The sequence below is a fragment of the Coregonus clupeaformis genome, chromosome 15, assembly GCF_020615455.1.
Source record: "Coregonus clupeaformis isolate EN_2021a chromosome 15, ASM2061545v1, whole genome shotgun sequence".
Lineage (NCBI taxonomy): Eukaryota > Metazoa > Chordata > Actinopteri > Salmoniformes > Salmonidae > Coregonus > Coregonus clupeaformis.
This window is the reverse complement of record NC_059206.1, coordinates 23,061,885-23,076,131: the sequence shown is the minus strand read 5'-3', so window position 1 is coordinate 23,076,131 and position 14,247 is coordinate 23,061,885. Positions and strand designations below refer to the sequence as shown.

At 44.3% G+C, this 14,247-nt stretch overlaps 1 protein-coding gene across 3 annotated transcripts in view; it reads right to left on the bottom strand.

Moving 5' to 3' along the window:
* LOC121582759 (CAP-Gly domain-containing linker protein 1) overlaps positions 1–14,247 on the bottom strand; it is a 33,828-nt gene that overhangs the window by 3,892 nt on the left and 15,689 nt on the right. For 2 of the 3 annotated variants that reach the window (XM_041898846.1, XM_041898848.1), the window contains 2 exons: positions 5,482–5,588; positions 2,149–2,205 (listed from right to left, as the gene is read on the bottom strand). In XM_041898846.1, coding sequence (XP_041754780.1) covers positions 2,149–2,205; positions 5,482–5,588 — 164 coding nt within the window. The remainder of the gene's footprint in view (positions 1–2,148; positions 2,206–5,481; positions 5,589–14,247) is intronic. The other variant, XM_041898847.1, reaches the window with a different exon arrangement.

The window sequence follows — 14,247 nt, the reverse complement described above, 5'->3', positions numbered from 1 at the left end:
GTGCAGGGAGCAGGGACGGGCGAACCCGGGCTGACGAAGCGCACCACTGGCTTGGTGCGGGGAGCAGGAACAGGCCGGACCGGGCTGACGACGCGCACCACAGGCTTGGTGCGAGGGGCAGGAACATGCCGGACCGGGCTGGCGACGCGCACCACAGGCTCGGTGCGAGGGACAGGAACAAGCCGGACCGTACTGGGGACACACACCACTGGCCCTACGCGGGGATCAGGAACGGGCCGGACCGGACTGGCAACACACCCCAGTACCTCTCGCCGTGCCTCTACATTCTCCTTCCCCCTGGTGACCAGTGACTCCCGTAACCTGGCGGCCTCCTTTGCCAACCCGCTGAACCACTCTATCCTGGCCTCCTGCTGCCCCGTCGTCCACGGCGTGAGCCCCCCCCTAAAAATGTTCTGGCCGTCTCTCCTCCCCGTGGGCCAGGCCTCCATGGCTCTCGCCAGACTCTCGCTCCTCTGCTCCCAAGTCCAGCCTCTCTCCTCCTCCCGCGACTTGACCCAGTCGAGGTTGATATCCTTTAGAGCCCTCTCTGGCGTTGGCTCCTGGACACGCTGCTTGGTCCAGTTATGGTGGGATCTTCTGTCACGATCGTCATACACAGAGGACCAAGGCGCAGCGTGGAATGCGAACATACTTTTAATTTGAATGATCACACGAACAAAACAACAAAACGATAACGTGACGTCCTTGGTTACAAACACTAACCATACACGGAACAAGATCCCACAACACACTGTGGAAAACAGGCTGCCTAAGTATGGTACCCAATCAGAGACAACAAGCAACAGCTGATACACATTGCCTCTGATTGAGAACCACACCAGCCAACATAGAAACAAATGAACTAGATAATCACCCTAGCACACAAAACACATAGAAACCACACACTCTGGCTCAACATAACAGAGTCCCAGAGCCAGGGCGTGACACAAGACAATGATCCAAAACACACAAACAAGTCTACATGAAAATGGCTAAAATGCAACAAAGTTGAAGTTTTGGAATGGCCTCAAAGTCCAAACCTAATCCCAATTGAGATGTTGTGGCAGGACTTTAAACAAGCAGTTCATGCTTGAAAACCCACAAATGTCGCTGAGTTACAGCAGTTCCGCATGGAAGAGTGGGCCAAAATTCCTCCACAGCGACGTGAGAGACAGATCAACAACTACAGGAAGCATTTGGTTGGAGTGATTGCAGCTAAAAGTGGCACAACCAGTTATTGAGTGTAAGGGGGCAATTACTTGTTCACACAGGGGGCACTAAATGAAATAAGTATGTAATTGTTGTGTTATTTGTTCACTAAGGTTCCCTTGATCTAATATTAGGTTTTGGTTGAAGATCTGATAACATTCAGTATCAAAAATATGCAAAGGTAGGGAAAATTAAAAAGGGGGCAAACACTTTTTCACGGCACTGTATAAAGACATCTCTTAATCCTCTGATCCTGCAGACAGAGAGATAAATCTACACTCAAGACACTTATTTCAGTATAGCCAGTATATCTACAGACAAACACACATTCAATCAAATTCCAGGGCAAGGAAAGGAAATCATTTTTTGGAGGAACTATTCCATTGTCAATATTAAAAGGTGATAGTAGAAGCATGACAGTGTACAAGCTTTTTGGTCTCCTGAGTCCATTCTGAGCCCACAGATGAAATGTACAGACTGACTGACTGATTGTCATCACACTAAAACCCCATCAGTCTCTGTCCGCTGCTCTCACTGTCTCATTTACTCCATATAATCATTTTTAAGGGATCTGACCACATTAACTAAATCAACTGTGGTTTTTATGAATCTGGATTTATACTAGGACACTGATGACGATTATGATGAACTACTCCCATCTGTTGTATTATAATAAATTGGGTTTCACGAAACAAAGGACAGCAGCCTCAATATTGCAAAGAGAGAGTTGACTGAACTACGTGTAGTTATACACTATCCATGTCCAGCTTCTTCCACTATCAGAAACACTGAAGCCGATCATTAATGGATATAGAAAATAAAACTGTACCATGGCAGTAGATGCATGGCGCAATATGTTTACACTCAACCATCTCCCCAAGGCAGCAGATAATAAATTGTGTTATAAATAATATAATACATGTGTAATAACTGTTTTACCTGTCTTTCATGTCTGGCTGGTACTGAGACTTCTGACTGGCCAGCTTCAGTTCCTCACTAAGAGAGATGGAGGGAGAGAGAGAGAGAGAGAGAGAGAGAAGGGAGCGAGGGGGAGAGAGAAGGGAGAGAGAGGGTGAGTTGCTTTTCAGTGTCACTCAATAACAATAAACATGATTCATATCTAGAGGCACTTTCTAATAAAGGACAATCAGATTGTGTGTTCAACATCAATAATAACACATTTATACATAAATAACAATCCATTTACAACACACAGTAGCTCTGCTTGGCTGTGATGCTGGTACAGGTGTACAGTAAAGGTTGTCATGGCTAAGTAGTGATGAGTGTAAAGGTCATGTCTAACTCTCAGTAAGTGTGACAAATGGCCCAGTCTAAATCACCATCTTTGTGTTCAACTGAGGCCTAATCACATTGACCACACGCTAAAGCATCAGTCACAGGCAAGCACACACACACATTTTAAATACGTTATTTGAATCCATAAATCACATTACATTATAAAGGATTCAAACATTTCAAAGATTGTTGGTGCAAGGATACTTAAGGAAATTCCACACAGCTAGGCTGCCCATAACGGCTGAAATAGAGCAGTACCTTCTCCTCCACACAGCTAGGCTGCCCATAACAGCTGAAATAGAGCAGTACCTTCTCCTCCACACAGCTAGGCTGCCCATAACAGCTGAAACAGAGCAGTGCCTTCTCCTCCACACAGCTAAGCTGCCCATAACGGCTGAAACAGAGCAGTACCTTCTCCTCCACACAGCTAGGCTGCCCATAACATCTGAAACAGAGCAGTGCCTTCTCCTCCACACAGCTAAGCTGCCCATAACAGCTGAAACAGAGCAGTACCTTCTCCTCCACACAGCTAGGCTGCCCATATCGGCTGAAACAGAGCAGTACCTTCTCCTCCACACAGCTAGGCTGCCCATATCGGCTGAAACAGAGCAGTACCTTCTCCTCCACACAGCTAGGCTGCCCATATCGGCTGAAACAGAGCAGTACCTTCTCCTCCACACAGCTAGGCTGCCCATAACGGCTGAAACAGAGCAGTACCTTCTCCTCCACACAGCTAACGGCTGAAACAGAGCAGTACCTTCTCCTCCACACAGCTAGGCTGCCCATAACGGCTGTAACAGAGCAGTACCTTCTCCTCCACACAGCTAACGGCTGAAACAGAGCAGTACCTTCTCCTCCACACAGCTAGGCAGCCCATAACGGCTGAAACAGAGCAGTACCTTCTCCTCCACACAGCTAGGCAGCCCATAACGACTGAAACAGAGCAGAACCTTCTCCTCCACATAGCTAGGCAGCCCATAACGGCTGAAACAGAGCAGTACCTTCTCCTCCACACAGCTAGGCAGCCCATAACGACTGAAACAGATCAGAACCTTCTCCTCCACACAGCTAGGCAGCCCATAACGGCTGAAACAGAGCAGTACCTTCTCCTCCACACAGCTAGGCAGCCCATAACGACTGAAACAGAGCAGAACCTTCTCCTCCACACAGCTAGGCTGCCCATAACAGCTGAAACAGAGCAGTACCTTCTCCTCCACACAGCTAGGCTGCCCATAACAGCTGAAACAGAGCAGTACCTTCTCCTCCACACAGCTAGGCTGCCCATAACAGCTGAAACAGAGCAGTATCTTCTCCTCCACACAGTTAGGCTGCCCATAACGGCTGAAACAGAGCAGTACCTTCTCCTCCACACAGCTAGGCTGCCCATAACAGCTGAAACAGAGCAGTATCTTCTCCTCCACACAGCTAGGCTGCCCATAACGGCTGAAACAGAGCAGTACCTAGACAGTTGTTTTGCTCTACTCTTTCGCAGGCCTGCAATCTGAAGGCTACGTACAGTAAGTCTATTTACGTGGCCCAGACTGCCAAATATCAATATCACCAACTTGCATTTGTATCCGAGGCTGTCCAAGCGTGATATGACGGGCTGATATTTAACACACACACACGCACAAACATGCGCACACACACACACACACACACACACACACCCTCCCAAAGGTTGTAACCCGGCAGGAATGAAAAGGCACTCTACTCCTTAGAGAGCATACTGTAGAATAAAATAACAAGTGGAAAACCCCAATTTCACCTCTAATCCACTGCCAGCTACATATAGACTCTATAATACAGACCAATCTAGCCAAAACACACACACACACACACACAAAGAGATCAGAGAACTGACTGGGTCGGATGCAGCTGTTCTCCCAGACGAGATGTCTCTGGCAGCACAAAGCTGCTCTTGCTCACACACACACACACACACACGGAAGAAGAGGCTGTGATTATGTAACACTCCCTAGTCTGTCTCTTATGGACGGAAGGAAAGAGGAATGTTTGTTTCTAAAAGGATGGAGGAGGAGAGGGATGAGTGAAGGAGAGGAGAGACATCGGGACAAAGTGATTACACACACACACACACGTTAAACATGAAGGCATGCACACGAACATGTACACACACAGACCTATAAATAGAACCCTACGTGATGCATGACGCTCATTATAACAAAGACATGAGATCAGATTCATTTACATTCTCTCTCTCTCTCTCTCTCTCTCTCTCTCTCTCTCTCTCTCTCTCTCTCTCTCTCTCTCTCTCTCTCTCTCTCTCTCTCTCTCTCTCTCTCTCTCTCTCTCTCTCTCTCTCTCTCTCTCTCTCTCTCTCTCTCTCTCTCTCTCTCTCTCTCTCTCTCTCTCTCTCTCTCTCTCTCTCTCTCTCTCTCTCCTCTCTCTCTCTCTCTCTCTCTCTCTCTCTCTCTCTCTCTCTCTCTCTCTCTCTCTCTCTCTCTCTCTCTCTCTCTCTCTCTCTCTCTCTCTCTCTCTCTCTCTCTCTCTCTCTCTCTCTCTCTCTCTCTCTCTCTCTCTCTCTCTCTCTCTCCTATCATCATCATCAGTATGACTAAGCAGCATGAGTAAGATAACTATATGAGTCTATGTCTTATTTGAGTAAGACTTTGATATGGGCCTCTCTCACGTTTCTCTCTCACGGACTTCTGATGTGCTGGTCTTAACCACACGCTGAAACACCTCAAAATCCACAGAGCATAAAATCCTCCTGTGTCTTTTGGGTCCAAAGAAGCTAACATGTTGGTTGGTTGTCTGTTGTAGTCAATGCATCATTTGAACGCTGAATGCCACCGTGTCAGCTGAAGAACCAGTCCATGCATAGAATTCCTAGTTCTAGTTCTACTAATTTATCCCATTAACATTTCCTTGAACATTCCAATATGCTGGTTTCAGCCATTCATACACGAATTAGATCACCCAAAGAGCAGGATAACCTTCGGTCGTACTCACATTTCCTTGCACAGATTTCCGATGCGCTGGTTTTCCAAGCTGCTCTGCTCCTGCGAGAGACTAAGGTCCTCCTGGAATTTGGAATTCTGCTGTTTCAGCGCCACCTGCTGGAAGATGATACACGGATGGAAAAGAAGGATGAAAGGAGGGAAGGAGACAGAAAAAAGAGAGAGATTTAGACACACAGTAAACAGATAAAAGTCGTCTCTTCTTCACGCTTCTCTAACAGTCTTAGTCACGGACATTAACATGAAGACACACTGCTGTGTTACGCTGCTCCACTGGAACAGCCGTTTCCTCAGTACACAAAGACCAACACCATTACTCACCATATAAGCTGTCTGCCAAACATAAGCACAGAGACATAAGTGTGTGAGGCATGAAATCACTTAGCCTGGGTGGCAGGTAGCCTAGCGGTTAAGAGCGTTGGGCCAGTAACCGAAAGGTCAATGGTTTGAATCCCCAAGCTGGAAAAATCGTCCGTTCTGCCCTTGAGCAAGGCAATTAACACCCAAAACACTGCTCCCGGGCACCGATGATGTCGGTTAAGGCAGCCCCCCGCACCTCTCTGATTTAAAGGAGTTGGGTTAAATGTGGAAGACACATTTCGGTTGAATGCGTGCAGCTGACTAGACATTTCCCTTCTTCTAGCGTCCATGACTAAGTATTATTTTGTTTCTTTATTCCCAGATCATCAGAAAAATATAATGTGTAGATACACTGTATGTGAGACTTGGTATCGTCAGTTAAATCACCATTAGGGAGGAGATGGTTCCTCTGAGGCATTAGAGACCATGCAGAGATAATGCTAATGACTCAAAGATAATGTTCATTCCTAAAGGGACAGCAGCACAGGGGGGATCAAACCATGAGCGTTCAAATCATGAGTCAAACTTTAAATCCTTTAAAGCCTTCTGTTTGTTCTTCCTCCCACTCCTACTTCTAAACAATATGGCATAAAAATAGCTACTGGAATGCGAAATCTTTGTTCTAGAATTCAAATGAACTCTTATACTTGTCATTGCAAACATATCACAGAAAAATCTTGACATACTGACATCCGAAAGGATGTTAGGTAAACAAGTGGACATTTCCATCAGAGAAGTGAGGACATGTCGAATAGCAATGAACAACCCCTCTTCTGTTGTTATGCTTCCCCTAGACTAGAGTCCCATTGTGGCAGAGTACAGTATGTCTGTGCGTGTGACCGTGTATGCATGGTCAATAATTAATTTACTGAACATAAACACGGCTTCTGAATCAATGTTTTTCTTTGCTACAGTACTGCTGCTGGCACGGAATAAAACAGTTCCCTAATGGATTGCCATGGTAAGTCATGTACTGATGTGCTGTCTGTTTGCTTGCATGTTAACATAAAGTTGAGATATTTCTAGTGTACATATATCTCCAATCATCTGGATTTACATGTGAGTAACTGATCCATGGCAGATGGAGTGCAATCCTGAATGCAATCTCTACTGTAAGTCATGTGCTGTGTGTTGTGTTGCATGTTTAACATTTTGTCAAAGCTATTATCATCTCTACAGTATCTGTATCTAGTTGACATGTGAGTAACTGATGCAGGATGCTTTCTCTCTGACACCTTAGAGTACAGGTCTTCTCGGGTCCAAAAAGTTTAACCGAACCCAAATAAGACCCGAACCCGAATGGACCCGACGACAACCAGACCTAGACCCAACCCAATTGGACCAGAGTGAAAAAATAATAATGTTTATCAGCCAAGTTGCTCTTCTGGTTAACAAATAGGTTTTTATATGTTTACTAGGCCTTCTATAAGTAAATACAATCACCTTATTAGCGTAAAATAAATATGCTAAAGTCTATGCAGAGCCATGGTCGGGAGCTGTACTTGATGACAATCAAACAGGACCCGACCCAGACCCGAGGGAAAGGTTATTCAGGTGGACCCGTGAAGACCTCTATCTTAAGAGTGAGTCGGTTTACATGACAGAATCCTGAACTACTCCACGGAGGTGTCACATACAAACAAATGCACACAACATGCAGAGAAACATACCTCTGTACTCTATGACCTGATTTTAAGCAGTCGATTGAGGATGCTGCTCTGACACTGTGACATTTCAGTGTTTGTGTTTGTGACAGATGTTAGACTAGTATCCTCAGAGGATAAGAGCACAGCAATGTTAGACCGGATAATCCAATAACATCTGTCTGAAGACAGACTCCATATCCATAGCATACTAGCAAACACACACACACACACAGCCGAAGGCATACAAACAACCAGACAGCAAACTTAAGTGCTCATCCCCAGTCCCAAAGGCAACAAACGACCATCTCTTCCTAAAAATACAATCATCTAAATCAGTAACCTCCTGCACTTTCAGATTCAAATCGTCCTCACCCATCCTCCCTCAACTACCACTCAAGAACAAATCCCCCCCAAACAGAACACAACTGTAATACAGCTCGAAATACAGGCTCAAAACAATAGCTAAAACATTACCAGTCCATTTGAAAGATGACACAAACGTATAAGAAATCTGCTGTGCGAGGAACATAACAGCTGTGTTTACCTGGTTGTGAGAGGAGTAGATTGTGCCTGGATAGGCCTGGTGCAGAGCAGCCACATCCATGCCTACACTGCTCTACCCTACAGTGTGGTCCTCTGTCAGAGCTCTCGCTCTCTCTCTCTCTCTCTCTCTCTCTCTCTCTCTCTCTCTCTCTCTCTCTCTCTCTCTCTCTCTCTCTCTCTCTCTCTCTCTCTCTCTCTCTCTCTCTCTCTCTCTCTCTCTCTCTCTCTCTCTCTCTCTCTCTCTCTCTCTCTCTCTCTCTCTCTCTCTCTCTCTCTCTCTCTCTCTCTCTCTCTCTCTCTCTCTCTCTCTCTCTCTCTCTCTCTCTCTCTCTCTCTCTCTCTCTCTCTCTCTCTCTCTCTCTCTCTCTCTCTCTCTCTCTCTCTCTCTCTCTCTCTCTCTCTCTCTCTCTCTCTCTCTCTCTCTCTCTCTCTCTCTCTCTCTCTCTCTCTCTCTCTCTCTCTCTCTCTCTCTCTCTCTCTCTCTCTCTCTCTCTCTCTCTCTCTCTCTCTCTCTCTCTCTCTCTCTCTCTCTCTCTCTCTCTCTCTCTCTCTCTCTCTCTCTCTCTCTCTCTCTCTCTCTCTCTCTCTCTCTCTCTCTCTCTCTCTCTCTCTCTCTCTCTCTCTCTCTGTCTGTCTGTCTGTCTGTGTCTGTCCCAGTGGCAGGACAGTCCCTATCTCTCCTAATGTCAATACTGTACCCTATCCTATCCCAGTGTTCTCTCCCAGTGACACACACACTAATGCAGACTCCCCATCAATAACCCATCTGCTCCCACCCCCTACAGCGCATGCCAGAGAGAGAGAGAGGGTGTGCGTGTGTGTCGCCGGGGCACACACCCACTAGCTAGCTGGCTGGCTCACACACGTGGTCGTGCGTACTAAAGTGAGGAGCAGCGCCTTTATTATGTAAGTCCCAACAGGCTCCTCCTCCCTCACCCACCCCCACCTTCTACTGCTCTCTCTCTCTCTCTCTCTCTGACACACACACACACACAGTTGGGCGGTATCCAGATTTTCATACCGCCATACTGTTTCTGTACCATACCGGGGTATACGGTATTACCGGATTACTGAAAGGTCAACTGTAGTGATCCATAAAGGTAGATCTATAGATCTCTACATGTCTGGCTCTATTATATGTCTATATATGGCCCTGCATAAAGGTAAAAAGAGGGTTGCCTCCCTCCAGTTCCATTAGCAACATCTCTGTTTCTGGAGCATACACAGATTTAGATCAGCCAATCATACGGTTTCCCTCTCAAAGATCAGCCAATCACATAGGTTTCTTTTCAAAGAGATAAAATAGCCATCACCAATACTGCTGTTTCATATAACTGACAAGCATATGCATCTGCATATATACATATATCTGCATATGCAGTATCCTACTAGGGCTGTGACTGACGGTTATGGATGAAGACCATCATGAAAATAAAATAATAATCAAAACCGTTTATGTCACGCCCTGACTTCAGAGATCCCTTTTATTTCTCTATTTGGTTAGGTCAGGGTGTGATTTGGGTGGGAATTCTATTTTTTCTATTTTTTTGTTGGCCTGGTATGGTTCCCAATCAGAGGCAGCTGTCTATCGTTGTCTCTGATTGGGGATCATACTTAGGCAATCTTTTTCCACCTTAGTTTGTGGGATCTTGTTTTTGTATAGTTGCTGTGTAGCCTGCAGAACTTTACGCTCGTGTGTATTTTGTTGTTTTGTCAGGGTTCATTTAATAAATGAATATGTTCGCCTACCACGCTGCAACTTGGTCCGAGCCTTCAATCAACGAGACAGTTTAAATAGGCCTACATTCATTTGTTTGATTGTCTTTATTTTCATGTCGGCCTAGATAAACTTCACCTAATAGCGGGAGTGTTTACTAATGTTTATAAGCAATTGTTTTACTAACTTAGTCTGTGTATTAAATGTTCTACATCTCCTCCTCTTTCCAACTGTCCTTTGATGCTCTACCAGCTAATGTGCTAGATGTGCGGGGGTGTAGAGCGCTATAGGCTATGGCACTTACAGTTGAAGTCGGAAATGTACATACACTTAGGTTGGAGTCATTAAAACTCATTTTTCAACCACTCCACAAATGTCTTGTTAACAAACTATAGTTTTGGCAAGTCGGTTAGGACATCTACATTGTGCATGACACAAGTAATTTTTCCAACAATTGTTTACAGACAAATTATTTCACTTAAAATTCACTGTATCACAATTCCAGTGGGTCAGAAGTTTACATACACTAAGTTAACTATGCCTTTAAACAGCTTGGAAAATTCCAGAAAATGATGTCATGGCTTTAGAAGCTTCTGATAGGCTAATTGACTTCATTTGAGTCAATTGGAGGTGTACCTGTGGATGTATTTCAAGAACTACCTTCAAACTCAGTGCCTCTTCGCTTGACATCATGGGAAAATCAAAAGAAATCAGCCAAGACCTCAGAAAAAGAATTGTAGACCTCGACAAGTCTGGTTCATCCTTGGGAGCAATTTCCAAACGCCTGACACGTACCACGTTCATCTGTACAAACAATAGTACGCAAGTATAAACACTATGGGACCATGCAGCCGTCATACCGCTCAGGAAGGAGACGCATTCTGTCTCCTAGAGATGAACGTATTTTGGTGCGAAAAGTGCAAATCAATCCCAGAACAACAGCAAAGGACCTTGTGAAGATGCTGGAGGAAACAGGTACAAAAGTATCTATATCCACAGTAAAACGAGTCCTATATCGACATAACCTGAAAGGCCGCTCAGCAAGGAAGAAGCCACTACTCCAAAACCGCCATAAAAAAGACAGACTACGGTTTGCAACTGCACATGGGGACAAAGATCATACTTTTTGGGGAAATGTCCTCTGGTCTGATGAAACAAAAATAGAATTGTTTGGCTATAATGACCATCGTTATGTTTGGAGGAAAAAGGGGGTGGCTTGCAAGCCGAAGAACACCATCCCAACCGTGAAGCACGGGGGTGGCAGCATCATGCTGTGGGGGTGCTTTGCTGCAGAAGGGACTGGTGCACTTCACAAAATAGATGGCATCATGAGGAAGGAAAATTATGTGGATATATTGAAGCAACATCTCAAGACATCAGTCAGGAAGTTAAAGCTTGGTCGCAAATGGGTCTTCCAAATGGACAATGACCCCAAGCATACTTTCAAAGTTGTGGCAAAATGGCTTAAGGACAACAAAGTCAAGGTATTGGAGTGGCCATCACAAAGCCCTGACCTCAATCCTAAAGAAAATGTGTGGGCAGAACTGAAAAAGCGTGTGTGAGCAAGGAGGCCTACAAACCTGACTCAGTTACACCAGCTCTGTAGGAATGGGCCAAAATTCACCAAACTTATTGTGGGAAACTTGTGGAATGCTACCCGAAACGTTTGACCCAAGTTAAACAATTTAAAGGCAATGCTACCAAATACTAATTGAGTGTATGTAAACTTCTGACCCACTGGGAATGTGATGAAATAAATAAAAGCTGAAATAAATCACTCTCTACTATTATTCTGACATTTCACATTCTTAAAATAAAGTGGTGATACTAACTGACCTAAGACTAAGATTTTTACTAGGATTAAATGTCAGGAATTGTGAAAAACTGAGTTTAAATGTATTTGGCTAAGGTGTATGTAAACTTCAGACTTCAACTGTAGATAGTTAACTTATAGTTATAGCACGCACACCCCCGTAACTGCAATGATGAGATAGATGTTCTTCTTCTTTGTTTTTATGTTTTATTATCTCACTGCCACAACTGTGGACGATCTTGCCTAGCCATCTTGTCTCAAGAGGACCACAGACTTGATTGTGTGTTATCCTCCACGTTTTATGTGTGATTGTTTTTTTAAATGGTCGAATTAATAAACTAAACTAAACACTTCAGTAAAATAATCTTTGACTTTCTTTAATACAATGCACATTTTCATTGCTTGCTAACAATTAAATAAATCTGTCTTCTTTTAAAAATGGTTGTACAGTGGGGAAAAAAAGTATTTAGTCAGCCACCAATTGTGCAAGTTCTCCCACTTAAAAAGATGAGAGAGGCCTGTAATTTTCATCATAGGTACACGTCAACTATGACAGACAAATTGAGGAAAAAAAATCCAGAAAATCCCATTGTAGGATTTTTAATGAATTTATTTGCAAATTATGGTGGAAAATAAGTATTTGGTCACCTACAAACAAGCAAGATTTCTGGCTCTCACAGACCTGTAACTTCTTCTTTCAGAGGCTCCTCTGTCCTCCACTCGTTACCTGTATTAATGGCACCTGTTTGAACTTGTTATCAGTATAAAATACACCTGTCCACAACCTCAAACAGTCATACTCCAAACTTCACAATGGCCAAGACCAAAGAGCTGTCAAAGGACACCAAAAACAAAATTGTAGACCTGCACCAGGCTGGGAAGACTGAATCTGCAATAGGTAAGCAGCTTGGTTTGAAGAAATCAACTGTGGGAGCAATTATTAGGAAATGGAAGACATACAAGACCACTGATAATCTCCCTCGATCTGGGGCTCCACGCAAGATCTCACCCCGTGGGGTCAAAATTATCACAAGAACGGTGAGCAAAAATCCCAGAACCACACGGGGGGACCTAGTGAATGACCTGCAGAGAGCTGGGACCAAAGTAACAAAGCCAACCATCAGTAACACACTACGCCGCCAGCGACTCACATCCTGCAGTGCGAGACGTGTCCCCCTGCTTAAGCCAGTACATGTCCAGGCCCGTCTGAAGTGCATTTGGATGATCCAGAAGAGGATTGGGAGAATGTCATATGGTCAGATGAAACCAAAATATAACTTTTTGGTAAAAACTCAACTCGTCATGTTTGGAGGTCAAAGAATGCTGAGTTGCATCCAAAGAACACCATACCTACTGTGAAGCATGGGGTTGGAAACATCATGCTTTGGGGCTGTTTTTCTGCAAAGGGACCAGGACGACTGATCCGTGTAAAGGAAAGAATGAATGGGGCCATGTATCGTGAGATTTTGAGTGAAACCCTCCTTCCATCAGCAAGGGCATTGAAGATGAAACGTGGCTGGGTCTTTCAGCATGACAATGATCCCAAACACACCGCCCGGGCAACGAAGGAGTGGCTTCGTAAGAAGCATTTCAAGGTCCTGGAGTGGCCTAGCCAGTCTCCAGATCTCAACCCCATAGAAAATCTTTGGAGGGAGTTGAAAGTCTGTGTTGCCCAGCGACAGCCCCAAAACATCACTGCTCTAGAAGAGATCTGCATGGAGGAATGGGCCAAAAATACCAGCAACAGTGTGTGAAAACCTTGTGAAGACTTACAGAAAACGTTTGACCTGTGTCATTGCCAACAAAGGGTATATAACAAAGTATTGAGAAACTTTTGTTATTGATCAAATACTTATTTTCCACCATCATATGCCAATAAATTCATTAAAAATCCTACAATGTGATTTTCTGGATTTTTTTTTCTCATTTTGTCTGTCATAGTTGACGTGTACCTATGATGAAAATTACAGGCCTCTCTCATCTTTTTAAGTGGGAGAACTTGCACAATTGGTGGCTGACTAAATACTTTTTTTCCCCACTGTATGTGTCTAAATATTCATCATTTATTAAACAGCAGTCGACAAGGTTGTTCTGGCTCTGAGGCCTGTAATGAGCTAATACTGTGTAAAATTGACTAAGTATCAATCCTCTCCAACCTGACATGGTATAATTTGATAAGGAATCTTTTCTCAATTTATAGACTAATCAACCCTGATCAGGCCCTAGCCGATATGCTGCCATAGGCAAGACCCAAAAAATTGCCCTCTCCTATCCCTGCAAAGTAGAACAGTAGCCTAGGCTATACAGTGTCGGCCCCCAATGCAATTTTATGAATGCCCATGTGGTAGCCTACCGTTTGTAAAACAGGCAATTTACAGTTTATCCCTGTTATTTGGTCACATGGATTTCTGTTAATGCATGTATTAATTACAGTAATTTACCGTTCTCATTCTCAGAGTGGAAATGTTATTTGCAGAGTTCACAACCTGCTACACTTGTGAGAAACAAGTTTTGATTTATTTCATACCATCATTTACCTGCTCCATGTTAATGTTGATGTAGCGTGTGCGCCTGAGCACGCATTGAAGTACCTGGCCTGTTTCTTACAAATGTAAAATGTAGGAAAGTGCCCAGCTGGGCTTTTCAGTCAACTTTTCTTCACCTCACACAGTAAGTCAA